The sequence below is a fragment of the Peromyscus maniculatus genome, chromosome 1, assembly GCF_049852395.1.
Source record: "Peromyscus maniculatus bairdii isolate BWxNUB_F1_BW_parent chromosome 1, HU_Pman_BW_mat_3.1, whole genome shotgun sequence".
Taxonomy (NCBI): Eukaryota; Metazoa; Chordata; class Mammalia; order Rodentia; family Cricetidae; genus Peromyscus; species Peromyscus maniculatus.
This window is the reverse complement of record NC_134852.1, coordinates 103,027,745-103,055,707: the sequence shown is the minus strand read 5'-3', so window position 1 is coordinate 103,055,707 and position 27,963 is coordinate 103,027,745. Positions and strand designations below refer to the sequence as shown.

General features: G+C 39.4%; 1 protein-coding gene across 23 annotated transcripts in view; it reads right to left on the bottom strand.

The window, feature by feature from the left end:
- Positions 1 to 27,963, bottom strand: part of Dlg2 (discs large MAGUK scaffold protein 2) — a 1,859,766-nt gene that overhangs the window by 333,522 nt on the left and 1,498,281 nt on the right. For all 23 annotated transcript variants that reach the window (XR_013043174.1, XM_076547134.1, XM_076547135.1 and 20 more), the window contains one exon: positions 4,956 to 5,112. Coding sequence is in view for 22 of the 23 variants with exons in the window: in XM_076547134.1 (XP_076403249.1) it covers positions 4,956 to 5,112 (157 nt within the window). In the remaining variant the exon portion in view is untranslated. The remainder of the gene's footprint in view (positions 1 to 4,955; positions 5,113 to 27,963) is intronic.

Sequence of the window (27,963 nt, the reverse complement as noted above, 5' to 3'; positions counted from 1 at the left end):
AAAGGATGATACAGCGTGGAAGGCTTGTTCTTTCCAAAGACTGGAAGGCTGTATGTGACCCAGGTGTTTGTATGTACACCCTTGGCAACCAACAAGATTAGAGGGCTCAGGGCAGAGCTGGACTGTTAGGGGTTAAGAGCATAAGTCACAGTTCTCATGTTGTAAATGAACTCCTTAGGTTAACATGTTAACAGTGTTTGGAAGTTGCTGGGTCCTTGGAAGGTAATAAGGATGGACGGGTCTCTCACGTTAGCATTAGTGGCTTTCCACAAAGGGAGAGACTTCATTGTGTATGCTTGCTTTGTGTTGTCATGGGATATTCTCTTTCTGTTCTAGTGCAGCAGAGGGGCCCCGGGAGGTGATGGCCTTGTGCTTCTGGATTTCCCAGCCTCCAGAACACGCTTGGTTTCACATTTCCCCCCACAACAGAATACTGAAACAAACAAACAGAAGCATTTCTATGGTCCCTTCTGCAGGAAGATTTCCCGAGGAGGCCACTGTACTAGTTAATGTATTTGCCCTGTGAATGCGCTAAAATCTGTCCTGAGAATACTTCAAGAAGGTGGTTCAATGACTGGAATTTCTTTCTACAATGAATCCCTAAGAAGTAAAATATGTAAGGGAGAAATTACAGAAAAAAGATCACCTACAATACATGTATGAAATGTAACCTAAGGTGATGACTTTTAAAAATCATTATCTTAGCTACCTCAGGACTGAAGTTCTGGTGGGAGTAGGAATAAGTCTCCACAATGGAACACTGCTTCAAGTTCACAGGCCATGTGTTCAGACAGTACACAACACTAAACACTAGATGGCGCACACTATCCTGCGTCTGCAAGGGGAATGGGGTGAAGGAAATGGAATTCCAGAAAGTAGAGGGAGGGTGACTGGAGGGGTTAGGAGGGGCCTAGAAAGATGAGGCAGATAGGCTAGGGGAGGGCAGTGGAGGAGGGGGGCAAAGAACGATGTGCATTGGTATATATGGATGAAAATGTCATGATGAAATCCATTACACTGTATGCTAAATTAAAAAATATTAATTTAAAAAAGAATATAAGAAATGGTTAACTACAGGAAGTATAAAAATATCTACCCACACACTTCTCACCTCACTGTCCTGCAAGGTACTGGTTGTGTAAGGATTTGGTGACTAAAGAAGTTTGGAAAAGCCATCTACTGGTTTTTCTGCCTTTGGGACATTCCCAGGGCACACTGGTACACAGATATTTTGACAAGTTCTTCAGTGAAGACACTTGGTACTAAGAAACGATGGTAGCAATCCACTACAACTATTCTGTGAAACATTATTCTGGGGGGGGGGGTTACAGACCTAGTCTAAACCCTGTCTAAAACAAAAACAAAAATCTAAGCCATACCAATTCTACCTTAGTCATGGTTATCTGATACTTAAAAAACATCAGAAATATCTATACCACACCCTTTTATCTGGAAGCGCAGGAAATGTTGCAGACAGAGGGTAGGAAGATTGAAAGAACCATAAGTTGGGAGGACTTCTGGGAAGCAAGGTCATCCGAGAGTAACCTATCTGCCACACTCAGGAATTCACAGCAGCTGTGGTTGCCTATAAAACCTGCCCAAGATTAAGTTGGTTATGGCTGCTGGGGGAGGTCATGTATAGGGTTTTTATTTAGCTCTGACTGTCAAAGTTTTTGCTTTGTGTTTTCTTTCTTTCTTTTTTTTTTTTTTTTGGGAATGCACTCCTTGCTTTTAATGGCCAGTTGAAGCTGTGGATGTGAAATTCTGTATCTTTCACATTGCACTGTTCATAATTCTAATTTGTCATGTCCTTCCAATCTTTTATATCGTTAGAGATTCTCAAGGTTTCCTTTTTCTCAGATAGTTACTCAAGAACTACAGTACTTAACTTGAAGTTAGATGCTTTCTATTGAAGTTAAATAAACTCTAGCAAGTTAAAAAGAAAAAAAAATGTTCCCTGTTCCTTTCCAATGGGGAATAACTTCCAGATAATATTTTTGCCATCTAATTCTTTTGCAAATGTTGTGTATAATAAAGGCTATGCCATTAGAAATCCAGAGACTGTCAAGTCCCATGAATTATAATTTTTAAGACTATTATCTGGTTCATTGCCTTACTTCATTTGTGGTTCTAATAGTAATACTTAATTTGATACATCTACTATTAAAGGCAGAAATACTTTTGAGTTTTCTTCTTTTGACTCTTACACAATCTTTTTCCTCTGTATTTTGTCACATTGGATAGAAGTCAGAATGAAACTCATGGCTTCTTAGGTTTCCTACTTTGGCGGAAGTAAAGAATCTGATATCACATTCTTGCTTCAGTTTCATCCTCCTTAAACTGAGTGTAATAACATTTAGCATGGCTATAAGATTAAATCAGCTATAAATACTGCCTGAATGAAAACCCCCACATGTATTAATGCTTTAGAGTTTCCAACCACAGCATGCTATCAGAGCATGAGCACCAAGGTAATGGCTGTATTGTTGGCAGAATTTTAAAGACTGCTGTGTAGAGAGAAGACACAGATTTTGAGTTAAGAGGAGTTAGTCTAACTACATAGTCAGTAGTGATGGAGCTGAGAGAAATCATTTGTCCTTCTGGAATCTCTGTTCCAGTGTGGAAAGTTGGAGAGACAGGAACTTACCATGACAGCTGACATCTCCTTAAGGAAGGACATGGCTCAGTTCATGTAAAAGTGCTTCTGTCTGAGAATGTGCTGTGACCATGTGAGTGCTGACCACAAGGTGATGACAGGATGGCTACCCAGAGTACAACTTCCTTTGTATGTCTACTTAAGGTTACTGTCTACTTATGGAAGATTTCAGAATCAGACTCTTATGCTATAATGACTTCTTTCAAGCAAACGCTATGAAACAGTCACTGTACTAAATGTGCTAAATTCCTTTTAAGACAGGGAATTTTCATCCAGAGATCTTACCAGGTAGTAAAGAAAGTGACATGTCAACAATATAGGCAATAAGGCTGAATAGCTGCCTGGTATATATTGCATGTCATTTAAGTGTCAAAGACATAGCTCAGCCCTTGGATGACAGAAAAAGGTTCTGGTATGAGACCTTGCAACACATCTCTCAGATTTAGCATCCAGTGAGCTGCACGCTCTTGGATGGTAGAGGTCTGAGTACATGGAAGAACCAGAGTGACACCCAAGGGAGTGCCATTCATGTGAACTTCTGGGAATTGTCTGTATTCAGGTCAATTGCTGTGTACTATTTAGGGAAATTGTATGTGTACCTGAGCGCATGCGCGCGCGCGCGCGCGTGTGTGTGTGTGTGTGTGTGTGTGTGTGTGTGTGTGTGTGTGTATGTGAGAGAGAGAGAGAGAGAGAGAGAGAGAGAGAGAGAGAGAGAGAGAGAGAGAGGAGTATAAAGTAAGGGTAGAGAAAGAGGCAGCAATAGAATGGAGGGAGAGAGATTTGTTCAATTATTTAAGGGATCGGAATAAAAGCTAACAAATTAAGGTGTCTTGAAAAATTCTATCTATAAACCATAGCTATAAAATGAAAAACATTTTTCTTAGTACACAATAAGAACAAAAAGCTATGTGCTTTATTGAATTATGAACCATAATCTTCTATAAGAACTAGAATCCTTATGTAATTCTCTATTATTTACATTATTACCAAAACTCTAATATGTTTATGAACATTAGCGATAGATTTAACTATCCACTACACCAGGGAGGAAGCTTTATGTGGTGAAAACAGTCAATAAGTACACGAACACACATGAGAGAATACAAGAAAGCAAGAGAAAAAGAAAAATAAAAGGGAGGAAGTAAGAAAGGACAGGGCCAGTAGAACTGGACCTTAAATTTGAAACTTTACTCAGATTTTTGATAGCTAGGAAATTAATCATATATATTAACTTGTTAAACTTTGGCATTACTCAATATTAGTGGGTCTGATTCTCTCATGTAAACATGGGGAGATACCTTTGTGAAACTTGAAAATAAATTTTATAGTTATGAAATATGAATAAGATCTCTAAATCTATGTTACAGCATAGTACCTACAGTTAAAAATACTGTGTGTACTGTATATTTAATTATTTTCAGTGTGTGTGTGTATGTGTGTGTGTGTACCAGAGGTTGACACTGGCTGTCTTCCTCTGTCTACCTTCACAGCACTGGGATTATAGGTGTGTAGCACTGTGCCCAGCTTTTTAGAAGTGCTGGGGATCTGAATTCAGTTCCCAGTGCTTGCCCAGCAAGCATCTTACAGACTGAGCCATTTCTCTAGCCTGCTTAACATTTTTTGTTAATGGGTTAGGTGTGATATGTGTGTTTTAAGTGACAATACCACAGACAGAATATTAGGAGAAATATTAGAGATGATGGACATATTTATGATGGTACCCCATGGTAAGAGATTCATAGAAATGCATATTCTTCTAAACACATTCAGTTGTATATACTAAATAGGTTCAGGTTTTTATCAGATACCTTTGTAAAGGGACCTTAAACTTCACTTTAATAAAATTACTAGCAAATAATATAAGCTTAGAACATTTTTACTGGTAATTCCTTTTGAAATTTTTTTGTTGTTGCTGGTAATTCATGAACTTAGGTGAATGCTGCCCACTGCCACTTATCATCACCACCACACCCTGTGGCATTCTCTTACATATTTTCTTACATACTTATATGCATCAAACTATATTATAAAACTGAAGTTTTAGGAGTGTGGTCACAAGTTCTGGGGAGATTGTATCTCAATAAACAAACAGTATAACATTTTAATAAGGCCTGCTTCTCAATGTTCTATTGCATACAGATATGTATCATCATCTAAAAGAAGACACTAGAGCCTCATACACCTTTATTCAAGAGAAGTAAAGTAACAAGCATCAAGTACCTATGGACCACCTAATCTGCAATGCTCCCAAACCTGATGCTAGATGTAGATGGAAAGAATATTAAAGAGACATACTCACCGATAAGATCTGGTCTCCTCTCTGGAGCTCCCCACTCAGGTCTGCTGGTCCACCGGCCAGAATGAAGGATACAAAAATACCTTCTCCATCTTCCCCGCCCACAATGTTGAAGCCCAGGCCAGTGGAGCCTTTGTGAAGGACTACCTTGCGGGGCTCCCTGTAGAAACAAATGGAGAACACAGCTCACAAGGTGACCCCACTCAGATTCTGCTTTCTTTTACTTTTGTGGGAATATGTGGTACCAGCTGTTCACCACCTACTATGATGGTGATGGCTTCCCATGGTAAAATGCATTTGCAGATTATGAAATGTCCTATGAGGGCAGATACCTGATTTCTCATCACAACTATCAACATCCCATGCAACACCATTTCTGGAACACCTTCAATCAATGTTTATTCCATCTTTTCTCTTAAAAAATCCTGCAATTATATTGATCATCAAGTACTCAACAGAATGGAAATAAAGGAGAGATGAGGAGAGCGATCAGACTAGACCTTGCTGGTAGTAGAATGCCCTGGAATCTGAGGCACCAGGATTATTTAAATGAAGAAGATTAAGAAGTGGTCATGCATACTGTTGAGCTGCAGATGTGATGGGAGGCAGGAAAATCAGCTAGATTTTTTATTTTGAGAAACCCAGGTATGAAACAGTGACAGGAGGAAGACTGAGAACTGTGAGGATGAAAATGAGTGACAGAGAGGAGAAGAATTTGAAGGAAGATGTGGTGGAGCTTGGGAGAAGGTGAGAGAGCTACTAAGTGGCAAAAAGAGAAGGCATGGGATGCAGGCTTGAGAGGATGAGGATGGTTAGGCATTTCCTGTTCCAGCTAATAGTCATACACCCCTGTGGAGATATTCTGAAGCAGATGGAGACAAATGTGAATTGAGGTTCCCAGAAAAACAAGAACAAAATCAAAACAAACAAGACAAAACAAGACAACCTCCGCCCCAAAACCCACACTTGGGATAAAGAATCTACAGGTTGATTCATTTCTCTTTTCCTTCTCTCTCTCTCTCTCTCTCTCTCTCTCTCTCTCTCTATATATATATATATATATATATATATATATATATATATATATATATATATGTATGTATATATATATATACGTATATATATATACGTATATATATATATATATTACTGTTCATGTGTGTGACATACATATGTGTGGAGGCTAGAGGTGGGTGAACCTCAGGTGACAGTCCTAGGGTACTGTCTACTTCTTGAGGCAGTCTTTCTCACTGACTTTGAACTCAATGATTAGGTTAAGTTGACTGGCTAGAGAGCCCCAGGGATTCACCTGTCTCTGCCCCCAGTGCTGACATCACAAATGTGTGCCATCATGCCGGAATATTTTTGTGGGTCCTGGGGTTTGAACTCATGTCAGATGCTTACTTACCTGGCAAACACTTTTCCAACTAAGTAAGACATTTCCCCTGCCCCTAATTCAATTTACTTTAAAAAATCATCATTATTATTTTAGTGTGTGTGTGTGTGTGTGTGTGTGTGTGTGTGTGTGTGTGTGTGTGTGTGTGTGTGTGTGTAGGCCGGAGGCCAGCTTTTGGGAGTCAGTTCTTTCATTTTACGACGGGTTCTAAGGATCAGCCTCACATCAGGCTAGTGCAGTTAGTCACTTTTACCATCTGAGCCATCTCACTAGCTCTTCATTCAATTTCCCTTAACATCAATTAAAAAATAGGTTCTGTCAGCCTTAAATTTGATCAAGGAGCCTTTCTGTCATATACCTTTCTCTTCTAAACATCTCAGTTCCAATGACTAAAGTTCCTTTACTTTCAATGATATATGAATAGTAAAGAGCCATCCAATATATCTTTATGCTAATAATATGGAGAGTTTATTTGTGATCACATTTCCATGCTTAAAAATGATATATCTATGCTGAATCTCACTGTAAGAATGTCAAATGCACATCACAGCTTAAACTTTAAGTAATATGATATATAGTGATATGCTGTCAGAAGAGAATCGACATACAGCTAATTCACTATAGTCTACAAACATTGGATAGGCACTTACTGTACCGGGGCTTTTTCCAGGTGGTTGGGTTCTCAGAATGTTTTCAAACTACATGAAAATCCTTGTCCTGGTGAATTTACATTCTGATAATAAGCCATTGACTCAGTGACTGAATGTATTCTTTATTATGTTAAAAATCAGTACTTGAAGAGAGAAAGCAGAGCAATATATGGTGATGGGTTTTAGTCCTAGGTTGTACACATTTTTGAGAAGGACTAAGATGAAGACTCTGGTGATCATGTAGGTGCCCAAAGGAAGGATACTGCAGCTGGAGGAGGCACTGCAAATACCCAGATCCTGGTGTGTGAGTGTTCTGATGTCACAGAAGGATGCCAACGTGGTGAACTATGACAGCCACTCCAAAATCCTTGTCAGACAATTCCAGTGCCATTCAGTGTTAGCAAATGTTGACTGTCTTTTCTCATGTGGGGCTCCTGGTGTTTAGTGGGACAAGACATTTTGGGTATTAAGCTGTACGGTGCTAGGTCCTGTATAATGTTTTCTGTAGGTACTGGATCTGTTTAAACACATACATACACTCACGTTGAATGGCTATTCAGTAATGCCTCCTCAGTGGAGCATTTTCACTCATGGCAACTGCGGAAGTCTGAGAGTTTAGCTCCCCTCCAGAGAGGGGAGAAGTGGAGAATTTCATCTATTCTACCTCCTATTTCATATGTAACAGAAGTGCAGAATTTCAGGGTGGTTGCTATCTCACATACCCTTCACTAGAATGTGTACTAGAGTCCAGGCATCATATGAAACATACGGTGCTACTGGCATTCCCAGATAGTTGGAGGTTTCAAGACCTGTTGTTAGTTATTTTTTCTACTTCTGTGATAAAATACTGTGACCAAAATACACTTAGGGAAGGGAGGGTTTATTTTAGCTTATAGTTCCACAGGGATAGAGTCCATGATGCCAGGGAAGGCATGGTAGCTGGAAACAAAACGATCACATTTTTATCCACACACAGGAAGCAGAGAGACAGAACAGGAAGCAAGGCAAGGTTGTAAAACCTACAGCTCACCCCCAGTGACACACTTCCTCCAGCAAGGCTCTACTTCTTAAAGATTCCACAACTTCCCCAAACAGCACCACCAGCTAGGGACCTAGTGCTCAGCCACATGAGCCTATGGGGGATATTTCTCATTTGAATCACACCAATGTAGTACAGCCTTCCTCTTCCTCTTTCTGCCTCATTGATGCTGGGCTGGGTAGAATTTCAGTTCTTATTCTGTCTACTGACTTTAGTCCAGTGGAAGAAGTATGTGGACAGCTATCTTATAATTGTCTTCCCTGGCTGCTTGGTAGAAATATAGAGAAGTTTACCTCTCTGGGAAGACCTGTGATAGCACAGGATTGAGAGGCTTCATTCCTTGCATGGTTGGCTACAGTAGGGCTAGAGTAGCATTATTAAAACTATGAGAGCACACATAATAACTGCACACATTTAAGTCAGACAAAATCCCAGCAGTGAGGAGGGAAATCTGGTACAAAGTCCCACCCCTAACCAAGAAGAAACTATTTGAATTGATACCAACTGGGAAAGGAGAACTTAGTTTTCTCCAATACAGTTACGGTGGGTATATCCACCACACTCCAAGGCAGGCCTCAAGATGAGGAGTAGTTGGCTAACACAAAATGGACTCCATGTTCTTTGTTTTTTTTTCCCCCACTGCGGTTATGATTTGGTTTTTTTGTCTTTTTATTCTTAATTTAGTTTTGGTTTGTTTCATTTTTACTGTTGGAGGGAGGGAGGATGGGAGGGAGGGAGGGGGAGGGAAGAAGAGAGAGAGGAGAGAGAGAGAGAGAGAGAGAGAGAGAGAGAGAGAGAGAGAGAGAGAAGAGAAGAGAAGAGAAGAGAAGAGAAGAGAAGAGAAGAGAAGAGAAGAGAAGAGAAGAGAAGAGAAGAGAGAAGAGAAGTTGGGTGTTGTGTAGCAGTTTCTTCTGAGATTCTGCTTAAAACTTAGTAAACAACTCAAAATAGCCCCAGAAAGTCCCTGAAATGGACCAGATTCACTAGGCCCCCCCCCTTCCAAGAGTAAATGTTAAAGATTGCTGAGAGTGATTCTCAGACAAGGCACACTAGTACAAAGAAGACTGAGACCAGACCAGCTGCCTGGAAGAAGCAGAAACCAGCTGAGCTGCCTGGAAGAGGCTTAGATCAACCGAGGCCCCTGGAAAGGACACTCTCCAACCTAGTGGGAGGCCTGAAGGTTGTGTAGTGTGCTCCAGGTTCCCAGCTTTTGTGACCTTTACCCATTCGAGGCTGGGCTTTGGTGATAAAAGTCTATGAATTATTTCTGCTCCTGGAAATAACCCCTCACCCACATTCCTGTACCAATACAACTCATTGGTACACAAGGTTGGACTTTGGTGGTACCTGTACTTTGCTCTTCTGTGGGCTTCCTATCTGTGGTAGTAGATGGGTATGCTGTGTCTTTCCAGGAAAAGTATTGTCATACAATAGGTGGGTAGGAAGATGGGGAGGATTTGGCAGAACTGGGTAAAGAATATGCTAAAAATATATTGTATGAAAAGTTTAAAAAATAATAAATTTCTCCTCCACTTCCTTGCTAACTCATCCTTCTCCCAGACCCTAGTTTGGAGAGAAAGGGTTGATTTAGGGTTTTGGCTTGTTTGTGCCTGTTGATAATTGCAGAATGCAAGATTCTCCAGTATCTTATCCGGTGTATATAAGATGTAAGATTAAAAAAAGAAAGTCCCAGGAATTCATCTCTGCCCTTTCTCTACAGCAGTTTGCTTCTTCTTCATTCTTCCCAGTGCCTAGAGATTTCCAGTGTGTTGGTTTTATTATGTTCAAAGTTTTTAAAAAAATGTTTCTCGGGGGTTGGGGATTTAGCTCAGTGGTAGAGCACTTGCCTAGCAAGCACAAGGCCCTGGGTTTGATCCTCAGCTCAAAAAAGTAAAAAAATAAAAATAAAAAGAAAAGAAAAGAAAAGAAAAGAAAAGAAAAGAAAAGAAAAGAAAAGAAAAGAAAAAGACCACTTTGGGCTGTTTGGGCTTTGGGATTTAGCTCAGTGGCAGAGTGCTTGCCTAGCAAGTGCAAGGCCCTGGGTTTGGTCCTCAGCTCTGACAAAAAACAAACAAACAAACAAACAAACAAACATCAACAACATCAATAAAAAATGTTTCTCTATTAAATAAGAGGGAAGATCAGAGAGGAGTGGATGGTACATGTGTCATCTATTCCTTGGACACACTGTGCTTTGCATATATAAACGAATGCAATATTTCAGGATGGGTGCTAGCTCACATGCCCTTCACTAGGATGTGTACTAGAGCCCAGGAATCAGCACTTCCACAACACGGCAAGAGATTTGACAATCAGAAGAAACACAGGAAATGGCTATTGAGAGAATGGACTAACTCCCACAGTGATTTAGGCCTTCACTTCAGATTATAATTATTTATGCAAATATATTTCCTTCTCGCTGGGGTTTTAATCAAAGATTGAAAAATGAATACACAACAGGGACGGTAAAGACAGCCTAAGTGAGTGAAGTAGGCTGAAGAGCTATTGTGGCCCATTTTATCTAAAGAGGGCTGCAACTAGCTCTGGATGATGACATCAAGAAGGAATTGCCTCATTTGAACACTCTAGTCTTTATCTAAAGATAAGCCAAGAACCTAGATTTTATGTAAAATGTCTAGCATTTTAAATCATCAATGATTGAAAAAAAAAAAAACCCACAACAACAAAAGCTCCATACAGTTCCAACTATAACCTTCTCTCTGATGGACTCAGCTAGGGGCTGCCAGTGTAAGATGGCATTATGTGAAGTTTCAGAGCACATCTGATACCTGTTTTATGGTCTTCTCTTCAGTGCTGCTTGGCATGGATGGGATTTGACATCTGGTAATTCTCTGTACTTTTAAGAGTCTACCTTCAATACTGTTTCTATCCTTCCCTTCTCAAGTTTGCTCACTCTAGAATAATCTTCCCTTTTGTTGTATTTTTCCTTGGTCTTATTTTCTCTCTCTTTGTAGTACAATTGGTTAAAGACCCATCATTTTTATGATGACCCATTCTCAAGCACTTGAGGCCATGGTCCTCTTGTCTGCATGCTTACTGTCAAGGAATGACTCTGGGTCTGATGAATGCGATGTCTTGAATTTCTGTGAAGTGTATTTTTTGTGTGTGAGGCAATGTGGCTTCTAGACAGGCCATAATCTCCTGGTGTATAGTGTCAGTTTCACCTAGAAGAATGCTCAACAAATACTTGATGACTAACTAAATAAATCAACATAAACATTTACAAAGAACACAAATGCTTTTTATATGGAAACACTAATTTGCTGCGTTACTCTTCTTCCAGAATTCAGATGGTCTCAAGACCATTACCAGCCATTATCCCAGATCATTATATACTAACAGTAGAACAAAATTCTAACACCCATTATTTATTCATGACATAGTGCAGGTCACTTGACTGATCATCTGGGAGCTGTCTCTATCACTCTCCTCAGTTGCCCAATTCTCAACTGAACTAGAAGTTTCCTCTGGCATTATGTCCATGTAGCTATCATAATGCTTATTATCCTGGCTTGGTTTACACATATCCCCCTCTAGCTATAGTAAATAACTTGAGAGCACCATCCACACCATTTGTTTGTCTTCAATACCTAGTACATAATTAAGTGCTTTCTATTTGTTTCTAAATGCGATTTTCATATTACATTTTAAATATCGACACCACAGAAGCTGGAACGAACTATTTACAATATCAGCATGTTTTGAAAGGACACATACTCATTAAAATAGGTGTTTGATTCATCTAGCCAGTCTGTTAGTAAGCAGCACCTTTAGAATGCCTACTCTGGGTTAGGCATTATGAATGCAAATATTAAAGAACCTGGGTTGGAGTTAATTAGAAACGAAGAATTAAGAATACTGCAGTGACAGAGACTCAGGAGCAGTAAACTAATATAGATAGGAACGAAGAGTGTCTAATCTAAAAAGAGTTTATCCTTGTGTTATCATTACTCCTGGAAACATGCTACACTCACTTAGGCAGTTTTACTTTTAACATGATGCAAAAAGCCCTCTTTTTATAAAACCCCTGGATGTTAGGCAACTGGAGAAAGGCCAGTTTGTTCTGTCCAAGCTATGTCAGGTCAGCTGCGGCACACGATTGTTTAGGTGGGGTCCCTGAGCAGGATCCAAGGCAGCTGGGGAGTTTGGGGGAGAAAAGTGCCATGGGATTTTTCTTTTAATTCTGATGGCTCAAGTGGGTTCAGGATTCAAGGTGAAAATGATCACTTAAAGCTGAAGGATTTGTATTGATGGAGGGTAAGAATGCTATCCATCACCTTTTAAAAATATGTATGTCCATGTTAGTCTCTACTCAAAAGCATTCGGTATGCCCTCTGGGTGGTCGACACTTCTAAGAATAACATTCAGAATCCCTCATCACATGACCTTTACCCCCTTCAGCAATGCCTAACTTCACCATTCTCCTTATGTACTCTTGCCTCAGTAAGCAAAGCTGTGGACCACAGCCCCTCACACTGGGCTGCTGCATGCCTCACTAGCTCATCTGAGGGTCTCCTTTGTCTGGGATGATCCTTTCTCTTGCTGTTCTTTTCTTTCTAATGAGCTTCTGCTTGACCTTCAACACCAAGATCTGGCGCTGTTTCCTCTCTGTTCCCCTATCATTACCTACAAATGAAATGGCAAACTTCTCTCTCTCTCTCTCTCTCTCTCTCTCTCTCTCTCTCTCTCTCTCTCTCTCTCTCTCTCTCTCTCTCTCTGAGATGGAGGAGTCTCCTAGTGGTGCCCAGGCCAGATTTGAACTCATGGGCTCAAGTGATCCTCTACCTAAGACTTGAGACTAAGCCGGAGTCGTGGCACATGCCTTTAATCCCAGCACTCGGGAGGTAGAGCCAGGTGGATCTCTGTGAGTTTGAAGCCAACCTGGTCTGCAGAGTGAGATCCAGGACAGGCATCAAAACTACATAGAAAAACCCTGTCTTTAAAAACAAAAACAAAAACAACCCCCCCCCCCCCTGCAAAGACTTGAGACTAGTGGTATTACAGGTATATGCTGCTGTGCCCAGATTAATTTCTTCCCTTAAGAAAGTACACTGTCAGGGCTGGAGAGATTTCTCAGTGTTTAAGAGCACTGGCTGCTCTTCCAAAAGTTCTGAATTCAATTGTCAGCAACCACATGGCAGCTCATAACTATCTATGAAATCCAGGGCTCTCTTCTGAGAGCACATTATCATTTCAATGACACCACTCTACCTTCCCTTACTAATTGGACCTGACTTTATCTGGCCATCTACATGACAGATCTGTGTGACTCAGAAGTGTAAATGCCTTCAGATGTTTTTTGTTATGTTTTTGTTTGTAGTTCTGGAATGTACCACACACAAAGCATATAACATCCACACAACAGGTATGCTTCACACAGAAAGAAACTCCAAGGGAGTGTTAAGGAGAAATGATGGAGAGCTGTGGTTCCACAACAGGAGACTAGTGAAAAGCAGGATACCGCACCCTACAGCCCAGGTTCTGTGCTGGGGAAATGATGGGAATAACACGTAGCTTATAAGCAAGCAGTAAAACTTAGGTCAGGCAATGAGCCAAAAACACAGAGAAAACTAAAAAGTAAAAGGAAAGGAGATATTGAAATCCTATTTCCAGTCATATGATAGATCGAATGTCTCATAACCCCTCTCATTAAAGAATAGCTAAAAACCCCGAACAGAATACTTTAAACATATTTTTAAAGGATTAGTTAACTTATAAGTAAGAGGCATTTTCAGGGGTTAAAAATGAAACAGAAGCTTGATCTGCTTAAGGGGCCCCCTGGCAGTAGGATCAGGATCCTTTCTTGGTGTATGAGCTGGCTCTTTGGAGCCCACTACCTATGGTAGCACACCTCAAACAGCCTTTAGGCGGAGGGGGGGGGCTTGGACTTGCCTCTACCTAATATACCAGGCTCTGTGGACTCCCCATGGGAGGCCTTACCTTCTTGCGGGAGGGAATGGGGTGTGGGTTGGGGGGTAGGCTGAAGGGGTGGGAGGAGGGAAGAGGGGGATCTGTGATTGGTATGTAAAATGAATAAAACATTTTCTTAATAAAAAAATGAAACAGAAATGTAAATCCAGAAAAAGAAAGATGAGCAGTGAGATAGCCCAGGCTAACGCACAAAGGTTTAGCATTCCAGTGTCTAGATTTGAGGTCTGTATGGAGATTAGGATTGGGCCCAGAGACAAGGTTGGAATGGAGAGTCTTACCAAAACCAGGACTCTGAAAGGCAATATCTTACACAAAAGGATAAAGCAAAAACACAAAGTGCAAAGATAATAGCCTCTCTGTGGTATCAAACATACAAATCCAAATTTTACTTAAGCAGAAAAGGCTTGGAGAACTAATCAAAGCATCATTTAATATGGAGGCAGCCACACTGTAGGAACAGAATTAATATATTTGAGTAAACTGGGAGAGGGACAGAGAGTCTGTCCGGCTGGTAGGTGAAAGGGGTCGGTAAGGGATCTCCAGTGTAGTGAGGCAGGTGTGTGTGTTAGCTCTGGCTCGCTCCATGTTGACCACACGAATACAGTGTCCTGGTTGGTCGGGATAGCACATGAAGCAGGTTCAACTGGTTGTCCTAGCTCAATAGCAGTGCCCATGAAGACTGTTAGCTGACCATCGGCTCATTAAAACGTATTCTCACATAGTGATTTTTCCTAATGAGCACAATCTGGCATCTTGAGAAGTTATATTATCATTGTAAAATAAAAAGATAACAGAATAGCATGTGAACTTGATCACCCCTCAATACACTGAAAAAAATTAAGTTTCAGACTACGTAAGCCTAAGAGCCATATCATTACTATGATGGCCCAGTAGGACCGTTAGTTATCCTCTTATGTCATGTCTGCAGAGACAGCTAGTCTCCCTGAACCCTCGTTCCTGTAGCTCTCTATAAGTGCAACTCTTTGAGTTAGTAAGGGAAGGAGACAGTGGTAGATTAAAGAAGTGGCATGCTTTGTTTATTTTTTTTTTTACAATGGGAAAATATGCATTAGCATAACTTTGAGGGGGAGCAGGAATGGTGGAGACTTGGAGGTCAATTGCAGCAAGCTTCAAAGCTTCAGAAAGTATTACTCATGTCACATAGCTTCGTGAGCTGGATCCTCAGAAGACTGAAGCACAGCGCATACCACTCATTCAGATAATTAGTGTGGGCAGTGAAACAGCCAGTCAAGTGGAGAAAGGAATTTTGTTGAAGTGTTATTGCAAGGACGTGCTGAAATAGTACATTTTGATTTTGGCCTTATGCATTGGTGATCTCTGCTGCACTTTAGGTAGGCAACAGAAGGCAGGCTGATGTCAGCAAGATAGCCATGACATAACTATTAAGTCTGGGTTAAATATAGTGTGGTTGGTAGGTACTATGTGAGATTTAATAAAAACAAAACCATGAGACTATTAGATGATGATAGATGTGCTGTGATACTAGGACAGACTACAGGCACTGGGGTAGATAGAGCTGTGTTTGAGTCATACTCTTATTAATAGATGAATAACCTAGGAGATTAAATCTCTCTGAGTGTGTGCGTGTGTGTGTGTGTGTGTGTGTGCGTGCGTGCGTGCGTGCGTGTGTGTGTGTGTGTGTGTGTGTGTGTGTGTGTGAATATGGGTGCATGCATGCATGCCATGGCACATGTGTAGACATCAGAAAACAACTTTGGACACTGGTCCTTGCCTTCTACAGTGCTTGATACAGGATCTTTTGTTTTAATATTTTTATTTATTTTTTGCTAATACCACATTAGCCAGCCTTTTAACTTCCCAGGACTCTCCTGTCCCCACCTCCAATCTTTGCCTAGGCATGCTGGTATTACAGACATACACACTACTGTATCTGGCTTTATATGAGTTCTGGGGATTTAAACTCAGGACCTCATGTTTGCACAAGAGCATTACTTGCTGAGCCGTCTCACTAGTCCAATCTAAGAAACTTTTAAAGTCATCTTTATTGTTGTAAATTGGGAATAATAGCATTTATTTCATGGTAGTATAAGGCAAATTAAAAAAAAATATTAAGTATCAAGACCATACAGAAAGTGTTCAATTAATGTTAACCCACTGCTTTGTATTCTATGACTTATGATCACTGGACAGCAAATAGATATGCATAAAATAATAAACAAGCAATGCCAAAGCTCCATGTGGTAAGTAGTAAATGAACACCGTGGATGATGAGAGAACTCTATGTTAAGGGAAAGATTAGGTTGTAGAAAAGGTAGAATGTGATCTAGAGGGCCAGGTAGATATTAGGTAAGTAGACAGGAGAGTGATGCGGACAATGTACTGGCAGGTAGACTGAGCTCAAGGGGAGAACAAATATGGCATGTGTTTAAAGAACTGGACATTTGTCAATTTTGTGGAACATCAGCATCAATGAAAACTAGGAAGATGACAGAGGAAACCCAGGAGGATCCCAGATCCTAGAAATTCAGACTTTGCTGAGCCAGATATGTACACCCAGTAGAGACTGAAAGAGTGACTTCTGTCTGAAGGCTGAGCTCTGCACTCTGTTGTGATTGTTCTGTAACTTTCCAAGTTAGTTCACAAGAAGCTAAGTTAAACATGTGAGGACTTTCTGCAGACACTTGCTGCAAAGTGAGGGGACGTGGCCGAAATTGTGCAGCCTAAGTCTGAGTCTGGGCTGCTCAGTTCCAGCCTGCAGGCTTCCTGAGATCTGCTTTTGACTCTCTTCTCTAGGGAAAATCTTGGAATTAGTTACGCATCTGAGATTACACATAATATCCTGGTTAAAAGGAATCAAGGAGACAGGTCAAATCATTTTTTCCCACAAACATAAATCAGTTATAGATTAGTTTCAATCAGCTTGATTTTGAAACATATGGAGCTTTTGCTTATTCCTATACCAAGCATAATAATTTAATATATGTATTTCATTTCAATTTTCCTTGCTCTAAGCTTATTAAAAAGATAGAGGAGCAGTTAAGTCTTGATCTCATGTGTGTTCAAATTTTCAAAATTATGCCTTCTAAACATTTCACCTCCAAGACAAAAGAAAACATGTTACTCTTCTATTTTTCTTTGCTTTTATATTATTTATTTGAAAACTTTCCCATTAAATTATGTGTATTATCTACAATGATAGGAATTTACTCTGCTTCCTGTTGTATTTTATATTTTTAAACTACTGTTGATTATTAAAAATTGTTATCTTATTAAATAGAACTACAACCTCTATGCAGTTTTAAATTGTTGTGTTATACGATTTCAAGTGATCCATAATTGGCAAAATATTGAAATACTATTTGAAAATATTGTAAGAGTCAAGGTATAGGCATCACTATTATTCAACTACAGGGATTGACTTTAACGGCTTATGTATTATTCCTAAAGAAAAGTGCGTTTTATGAAATGTTTTAAACTGTCTTTTGAGTCAGAGCCCCATGGAACAACAAAATTCCAGTCCTCTGTGATCAGTGGGATGTCCAGGCAATGCACTGGGTTAACTAACTAAAAGTAGTTAGGTTCAAGTTTCAGAACTCTTAACTCTAATTTGGGAATGTTACATCATTGCAGAAAAAGTTTAACCTGAACCCAGTTTTCTAGTTCCCATCAACAGTAACCACTGGATATTTCCTTTTTTAATTTTATAATTAATTTAATTTTACATATCAGCCACGATTCCCCTGTCCTCCCTTCTCCCAGCCCCCAGCCTCCACCCCTCCAATCTTCCTCCCGTCCCCACCTCCTCCAAGGCAAGATCTCCCTGGGGATTCAGCCCAGCCTGGTTGATTCAGTTGAGGCAGGTCCAGTCCCCTCCTCCCTGCACCAAGGCTGAGCAAAGTATCTCAGCATAGGCCCTAGGTTCCAAAAAGCCAGCTCATGCACCAACAACTGGTCCTGGTCCCACTGCCTGGGGGCCTCCTAAATAGTTCAAGTTAATCAACTGTCTCACTTATCCAGAGGGCCTGATCCAGTTCCATGGGGGCCCCTCAGCTATTGGTTCATAGTTCATGTGTTTCCACTAGTTTGGCTTTATTTGTCCCTGTGCTTTTTCCAATCATGGTCTCAATATCTCTTGTTCATATAATCCCTCCTCTCTCTCATTGATTGGGCTCCTGGAGCTCCACCTGGGGCTTGGCTGTGGATCTCTGCATCTGCTTCCATCAGTCACTGGATGAGAGTTCTATCAAGACAGTTAGGGTATTTGGTCATCAGATCACCAGAATAGGTCAGCTTGGGCTTTCTCTCGACCATTGTCATTAATCTATTGTGGAGGTATCTTAGTGGATTTCTGGGGACCTCTCTAGCACTTTGTTTTTTCCTGTTCCCATGGGGTCTTCATTTATCATGGTATCTCTTTCCTTGTTCTCCTACTCTGTTCCTGATCCAGCTGGGACTTTCTGCTCCTCTAAACTCTCTTTCCCCTGACCCTTGCCCTTCATTAACCCCCTCCCCCCATGTCCAGGTTGCTCATTTAGATCTCATCCATTTCTCTGTCATTGGGTGATTCCTGTGTCTTTCTTAGGGTTTTCTTTACTAGGTAGTCTCCCTAGAGTTGTGAGTTGCAGTCTTGTTATCCTTTGCTTTACATCTAGTATCTACTTATGAGTGAGTACATACCATGTTTGTCTTTCTGAGTCTGGGTTACCTCACTCGGGATGATTTTTTTTCTAGTTCCTTCCATTTGCCAGGAAACCTTATGATGTCAATGTTTTTCTCTCCTGAGTAGTACTCCATTGTGTATATGTACCATATTTTATTTATCCATTCTTCAGTTGAAGGGCATCTAGATTGTTTCTAGGTTCTGGTTATTACAAATAATGCTGCTATGAACATAGCTGAGCATGTGTCCTTGTGGTATGATTGAGCATTCCTTGGGTATATGCCCAAGAGTGGTATAGCTGGGACTCTTATTATTTATTTGATTTTTGTTTGCTTTGTGCTATGAAGCCTCAAACTAGTGATAGCCACCCCTCCGCTCACCATTTATACATCCTGAGTACTGGGAGATTGTCTCCAGAGAACAAAAACAGGATGGAGCTTAGCAGTGAAGCCCGTGCTTTGGGTTGCACATTTTCAGCCACAGCACCCCACTCTGCAGTGAGTGTTTCTAGAAAGACTTATCTTTAATATGTGTGACCATGCTCAGCTTTGAACAAGACCTCTCAGAACAACAACTGTGTCAGGAAGGTAGTAGAGAGGAAGGCAAAATTCTGACTCCTCCTTATCCTAGCATTTCAAATAATTTCTTATGAAAACAGGTTTCTTTCCACTTCCCAGTCACAAATCTATTACAACATTGGATATTCAAGTATCTACGTGATGACTGGGTAGTCATTTCTAAGAGAGTAGAGAGAATGAAGTGGCCTTGTTTTAGTCCCACTCCAAGGCAAACTCTCTTTGGATTCTGACGTTACAACTTTCTTCTTTACGTATCCACAGTAGAAGTTTCTGAGACATTAGAATTGACTATGATTGTCTTGTCCAGTGTTGTAGTAATGTGTTACTATGCACTGGAAGCATGTCTGGCATAACCAAGAAGCTTAAAATTTCCTTTTGGTTACTAAATAATTTATATTAAATAATCCCATTTTTTAGTTGCTACTATGACAGTGCAGTCCTAGAGTCATTTTTTTTCTCTTGTTAAGGAGAATTTATGCTTTCAGTTTCTGTTTTATCTCTCTGTTCCCTCTCCTTAAAAGTCTCCTTAAAAGATTCTTTCTTTCTTTTGAGACAGGCTTTCTCTGTATAACAGTCCTGGCTGTCCTAGAACTTGATTTGTAGACCAGGCTGAATTCTCACTCACATAGCTGTCTCTGCTTCCCAAGTGCTGAGATTAAAGGTGTATATGTCACCACCACCTGGAAGAAGATTCTTATTTGATAAATTTCTATTGCTGAAGATACCATGCACTTTGGACAAAAGACCTAGAGGATCTAAGTTGGATCTTACTTGAAAGTCTCCTCCCCAAGGACTAGCTTCATAGTACTGGAAGGTGCTATACAAGCTTGCCAAGGAGAGAAACAATCAATAGTCCTACTCAGCTTAATGCCGTCTATGAACCACCACAACAACCAGCATTGTATGATAGCCCTGAGGATGCAGTACTGGCACTCATATTTTAGTAGTAACCAACAGCTCTCTTATTGAACTTAAGGCCTGCTTAACAGGAAGGAAATCATACATGGTACTGGAAACTTAGCCAACTACTTAAGGCTAGTGAAGTCATGGATCCTGGAGGAGAGCTATGATTGCCACCTTACTCAGCCACCACAATTTCTAACTGCAGTTAAATATTTATCTTTATACCCACAGATAAATGTAACTTAAACCATTCATCAAAGAAATTTATTTACAGAACAGACAAAGACCACTACAAAAAAACAAAACAAAACAAAAAACCCAAAAACTATAACTGGTAAAATGCAGAGAAGAAGTGATTATGGGATTCCCAGCCTCAGTTGGTGAATTTTCAGCAAAACTCCTGCACCTAAGGCTTGGGAAGTATTGCAGAAGAAAGGGTGGAAAGATTGTTAAGAGCCAGAGGACCAGGAAATATGCTGTGAGATTGAATCTCCAAGAAATGACAGGGATGCTTCACCCATGATACTCAACAATATGACTGCCTAAACAAGACCTGAAGAAGTACACCACAACCAGGCATGCTAATATGGAAGGGGGACATCTCATAGGGCCCCATCCATAGACAAAGAACTACAGTCAACTAAAGAATGTCAGAATTCCTTAGTTGGAATCTCCAGGGATGAGCACCCTAACTGGTTATTCAATACCAAGTGGTTAGCCCCAAAATCACATACATACAAGTAACACTTAACAGACTGAACAGATTGTGTGTGTGTGTGTGTGTGTGTATTTATTTATTTATAGGTATGTAACAATAGCAAAGAAAAATAAGCCATGGTTTCAAGGGGGAACAAATTGGGGCTTGGTTCCTGGGAGGGACTGGAAGGAAAAAAATGAAAAATTAAAATGCTGTAATTATATTTTAATTAAAAAGTAAAATGGCCGGGTGGTGGTGCATGCCTTTGATCCCAGCACTTGGGAGGCAGAGCCAGGGGGATCCCTATGAGTTCGAGGCCAGCCTGGTCTACAGAACAAGATCTAGGGCAGGCACCAAAACTACACAGAGAAAACCTGTCTCAAAAAACCAAAAAAAAAAAAAAAAGTAAAATGAAGGTCAAAAATATTTTTATTTGCCATTCACAAATGGCATTGCCAAAACTTATGTCTTCAGTAACTTCCTCCATACTTTTTTCCCTGAAAGAGCTTGTTCTTTCTTCTTTAGAGCTTGGTGCAAATGCTACTGTCACAACTCCATCCAAAGAAGCCCCACTTTATTCTTTTCTGTCATATCCTCCCGTGTGTCTCACTCCTGATGCTTGTCTTACAGTGAAGTATCTTTGTCGATGCTCATTACTTTTCCTGCTCCCCGACTCTGGCTGGGATGAGCACAGCAGCTCCCTTGTGCCCAGCACATATTGTGGACTTAATATTTGTTGAATGAACCAATAAATGGGTGGTCTTATCTTTTTCCATTACTGATGATTTGCTAATCCCTCTCACTCACTCAGACCAGCATCTTCCACTTCAGATTTCCATTTGACTGCTCTAGAATGAAATTACTGTCTTCCACAGAAACTGCTTTTTCCCTTATCTTGGTTAATGATGTCTGCCCAATCTCACAAATCAGAAACTTCTGCATTTTGCCTCCCCTTTTTCATCTAGTACTTCTAATACCCAGCAAATCCTGTCTGTTTTCCCACTGAAATGCCTCTGACCCATTCTTGTATGGTTTTAGTTCAGTGCCTTACTGTCCCATACCGTGGTCTCTCTCAGGACCCTATAACAAGAGTCTTCCTGCCATTACTTTATCCTTGGACCCTCTGCTCCATGTTGCTGCCAAAGAAACATTCTTAAAAGATGAGAATGAAGCTGAGTGTTGTGGTACATGCTGGTAGACCCAGTACTCTGTAACGTGGGGACAAGGGAATCAGGGTTCAGGGTGAGCTTCATTTATACATCAAACTTGAGATCAACCCAAGCTAAATAAAGCCCTTTCTCAGAAAAGAAAAAACAACCAACCAATCAAAAAAACTGTAGACCAGTGGTTCTCAACCTGTGGACTACTACCCTTTTAGGTGTTGAGTGACCCTTTTACAGGGGTCACTTAAGACTATTGGAAAACATGAATATTTACAATAAGATTCATAACAATAGGAAAATGACATTTATGAAGTGTCAATGAAAATAATTTTACAGTTGGGGGGATCACCACAACATGAGGAACTGTATTATAGGGTTGCAGCATTAAGAAGGTTGAGAACTGATGCCCTAGATCTAACAACAGCTACTTTATCTCTTTTCTCTGAAAGGCACCCACTGGTTCTACATTGCCTGTGGGAGGATGATGGTGATGATGATGATGATGGTGATGATGATGGTGGTGGTGATGATGAGGATGATGGTGATGATCTTAAATCCCTGTGGGATATTGCCTTAGTATCTCCCTCCTGCCTGTCCCCCACCCAGCCTCTGTTAACTATCTACTTCTGCTATCTACTTCCAAGTGTCTGAATTTTGTAGATTTCTCATAGCACTGATCATATGTCACTTCAAAGTCCCAGATAGGCAGAATGAAGGGGTTTCGGTTTTCTATCACACAGCAACATGACTACAGTTAATGTCATCAGAGTACTGAGCTAAAATAAAGGATTTTTAAATGTACTTAGCTCAAAGAAATGCTAAATAATTAAGATGACACCTACTTGAACTGCTCAAGACTTGATAATTCCAGAATATATTAAGCATTGACTATTACTAGGTTCTCTACAAATGCATGTAAAAGCTTTTGTTAATTGAAAATAAAACAACCCCCTGTGTACTCCCTCTTTTCTTTTTTATAGCATTTCAAGATAAATCAACTCTTGGTGTTGTGCTTGATAGTAGAAATATAATTATAAATGCAGTTTAACCCATGGATCTATGGGCTCTAGCTGTGTGGGTATAGGGAGCACATAAAACAGCAAACTGTACTATAAGTAAATTAATTTTTTCACAGCACTTTACCTGCATTTTCTAGCAGATAGGATGGCAGTGGATTCCATTCATAGACTGAGGGAAGGATGTTTCATGACTAAGGAAAGGCAACACTGAGAAAATGCATGCATGGGGTTTAAAAACAGGCAAGTTCTGTCACGTGACTGGATTACAGGGTTACAGTGGGACTGTGGTGGAACCCTGGAGGTAGAAGCCAGACCAGAAAGATGCCCTTGAGTAATATAGAGACTCAGTTTTCAAGTCTTTAGAAAATAGAGCAGAGTATTTATGTTTTCTTCATTCAACAAATGGTGCCCCAAAAGCTACTGGATAAGATCTGGTTGAGCCTGGGGTGTAGGAAATGACATACTACCTCTTTGTTACTGAGATGTTTGTGTTTTGGGTTGTTTGTTGAATTGTGCCTAGTCTTATAAGGAATATGACAGGTAAGGAAATAGAGTCACTACAGATATATTAATAAGAAGTTATGTTGGAGTTAAATTGTCTGCTTATTCAATCGGACTGGGCTCCTTATAAGAAAACAACAATGGAAAGTGAGAGGTATACAAAACAAACAAACAAACAAACAAACAAACAAAACTATGTAATGAAAGAAGTGGGACTGGGGTTACACAGTTGTAAGCCAAGGAACATCTAAGATTGCCAGTGATCCATCACAGTCTAGGAAGAGGTAAGGAACAATTCCACAGTTTCAAAGGGGCTCTGCTCTTCTGATACCTTTGTCTTGGGCTGTAGTACATAGAACCACAAGACAATCATTTTCTATTATTTTAAGCCACTTAGTTAGAGACAATTTGTCACAGCAGCCCTAGGAATCCATTCCATCGAACTAGTGGTTATCCAAACCAGTGCACAGAGGGGAAGAGGGTGGGTGGGAGAGGTGGATGCCACCAAGCTTGATCCTATTCCATGACCTGTCAACCTAGAAAGTGGTTCTGGAGTAGAAGGCAATTAATTTTACCTTTATTTTTATAGCTACTAAATTGAAATATTAGTGCCATTTGGTAGCTGTGACCAGGTGCCTGGACAATGGCCTTAGTATTCAAATGCCAATGCTTCCCATAAACCTTGCTAATAGAATTTCAAAGTGTCTACATACTTAAAATGTCTATTACAGAATTATTATAGACAAATTATTATAGAAAAAAATCACAGCACCAACATGAAGGCATACATTATTAGCTACAATGAAATGAATGTAATTCACCTTCGGTGATAAAATATAAAGATATTAAAGATATACAAATACTTCACTAACCTTAAAATGAGTTTAAAACATCATTCAACTATCTTCTCTGGGGGAAACTTACTTATTGGCTCATACAGATGTAATTTTTTCTTGCTAAAAGTTCTATGTTCTTATAATTTTACAGAAATCTGTGTATAGCAAGCAGTTAACTCATCGATTTTCTGGTTTCCTCTTTTACTTCATTAAGCAAAGTGGCTACAGGTTATTGGTTCACAATCAGACTTTTCAAATAGAGAAATTTTATTTCTCTCATTGACAAATGTCTACCATTAGAACTAAAGCTGTTCCAAGTCCTTCTTGGGTATGCCATTCTTAAAACCATGCACTGATTTTCTGCCTTAAGATGGTGGCATTTCAGCATCAGCTTTGGACACTGGCATGAACACAGTACTTTCTCCTAACAAACATTTGGAGCCTCACCATCTGATACATGGAAATACTCTAAATGTTGATTGCATTAAAACCCCTGGACTTTCTCCAGATTATTCTCTTTTCCTCAAAGGTCCAACTCTTCCTCCCCTTGGTTCTTTTCAAGTGTTATTTTCCCATCCATAGTTGGTATATTCCCTTTTGTACACTTGGAGAGAATTCCCTCGTTCATCATTGATATCTGAGTGTCTGTTCTCCTTAGTGTTCCTTAACTTTCCTGGAATTTCATTGCATCGACCTCATATGGTAACTTTACATCCTAGTAACCATACTTTCCCTCTTAATTCACTGGACAAATATCCATTGAGAGAATACTGTATTCTAGGAGTGCTCCATAATGCATAGAGCTGTGACTGTAAAGGAAACAGTTTTTGATTCCCAGGAGTTTATGACAAAAAGGTATGGGTATCAGAAGAGTAAACTGGTGATTATAAGCCAATATGCTAAGGCTGTAAATATGAGAATAATAACCATGTATTTGTAGACTCACCTTTTTCTTTTGACTCTTGGAATATTAGTGTCTTATTTATGTTGTGAGCTGCATCAAAGTGTACAGTGCTAACAGCTATTTGTGATAATAGCTTTCAGTAATAGGTAAACTTCTTCAACTTGATAAAAAATCTACAAAATATCTACAGCTCATGGTGAGAAACTCTAAGCTGTCCCACCAAGATGAAGGCAAAGTTGCCTCTTTTACCACTGTTCTGTAGTACCACGGAAATCTAGCTAATTCAGTAAGCTTGGAAAAGGAAAGTGAGAGTAAATGGCCTTGAAGAGAAGAAATGAAACTGATTTTGTTCATTGATGATATAATTGTCTATATGGAAATTCTAAAAGAACGACAAAACAAAACTCAGTGTCATGCAAATCTCCTGAAACTAATAAGCAATTCTAGCATGGTTTTAGGATATAAGGCTAATTCATAAAAGCCAATCACTCTCTCATATACTAGAAAAATAAGGAGAAATGGAAAACATAATATCATTTAGGCTAGCATCTTTCTAAAAAAACACAAAGAACTGAATAAATGGAGGGAGGCCTATTCCAGGTTCATTAAGAATATTCAATATTTTCCCATTTGTTTTATCATTTAAATACAATTTCAATAAAAATTCCAGCAAGTTATTTTGTGGATATAAAAAAACCAGTTCTAAGATTAGTATGGAAATCTAAAAGATGTAGAGAAGTAAATAAAACACTGAAAAAGAATAAAGTTAGGAGACTAAAACCCCTGACTTAAAGATTTACAAAGAAGCTGTGTCCATCAAGACATTGTGATGCTGGCCAAGAATAAATAAGCAAAACAATGAAGCTGAAGATGCCCAGAAATCTACAGCAGAGGGCAGGCAATACATTGTGGACAAAGGTTATCTTTTGGATAGGAGTGTTTTTTATGATGTTGGAAAAATAGGACATTCACATACTAAAAACCAAACAAAATACCACTCAGAAAATTTAACTGAAAACAGCATAGAGCTAAATGGAAAATTCAGTGTACAACTTGTAGAAGAAAATAACATAGTAAAAAAACCTAATGGATATTCAGTTTGTCAATGACTTTTTGAGATGCAAGATCAAAGGCATGATCCATGAAATAAATAATTGATTAAACAGACTTTATTAAAATAAAAAGCTGCTCTACAAAACACACTGTCAATAGTATGTGTGTTTTATATAAAATAAGTAGCCACAGACTGGACAATAGTATGTGTGTTTTATATAAAATAAGTAGCCACAGACTGGGAGACAATTTTTGTTATCTATATTAATGTCGGGTACCAAGTTAGAGTTAGATTGACTTCAAGACTTTCTGTTGTGCTTTAAGATAATAGTATGACTATAGATAACAAGGAAGTACTACATCTATCAATCCTACAAAATGATTTTGTTTGATGAAATATATATGTTTAACCTGATTTAAATATTATGCAACCTGCATGAACTGAAGATTGAATGGGAATCCATTCATATACATTTTTTGTTTTTATGTGTCAATTAGAAGGTTAATAAAAAAGAACATGAATTGTACATCTTAAAATGAGCCAAAGACCTTAAGCATCAAGCTATACAGATGTTAGACAAGCATATAAAAAGATGCTGTTGAGGAGAATCTACTAAAACATAGCTTCCCCAAAAATACAGCCATGATGTCTAATATCTTGTATGGTAATTAAAATATTATTAAAATTTGAACATTAAAAGATCTTGCACACTGAGGTCATTTAGAAAATTCATGAAAACGACAATGGGATGGCATTAGCCACCTAGTAGCATCCCTAAAAGGCAGACTACCAAAACCACCAAGTGCTGGCCAGGAAATGAGTCAACAGATACTCCCACTCTTGTGCTGTTTGTCGGGGACACAAAATGCCTCAGTTGCTTAGTAAAACAGGTTGATGGATTCCTATAGAAGCAGACATAGTTTTTTCATATAACCCATCAATTATGTTCCTTGCAGTTTATCCAAATATACTAAAAATCTTGTGTCTATATAGGGATAGTTGTAGCAGCTTTCTCCCCCTTCCTCCTTGAAGTTGATAGCCAGTAAAATATCCTGTAGTCCATAAATGGACAAGCTGTGCAATCAATATACTGAACATGGGATGTTACTCAGCATCAAAAAGAAATTAGCTTTTAAGCTATAAAAGGGAGCAGGGAAACTTAAATATGTATTACTAAGTGAAAGAATTCAATATAAAAAAGTTGCATACTGTATGAGCCCAATGATATGTGTGACATTACGAAAAAGTAAAAATTTTATAGATAGTAAAATGGTCAGTGGCTGTCAGAGACTAGGGGTCAGGGTAATAATGAAAACAGAGATCAGAAACATTTTAGGAGGTAAACTACACTTACTCCTTGGTATCCTCTAGTGATTGGCTTCTGGAGTCCTTGTGGATATTAAAATCTATGGATTCCTAAGTTTTTTACATAAAGGGGAAATCATTTGAATGTTAACTATACAAATTCTATGCATTTGGAATCATCTCTAGACTAGTTTTAATACAAAATACCATGTAAATGTCATGTAAGTAGTTGTGATACTGTTGCACATGGAATAACAAGATTATAACGTCTGCAGAACTTTGGTGTGACGCAATTTTTTAAAAACTTATTTTCAATCTGAAGTGAGTTGACTCTATAGATGCTAAATCTACAGTTAGTAGTACAGTTTAGTT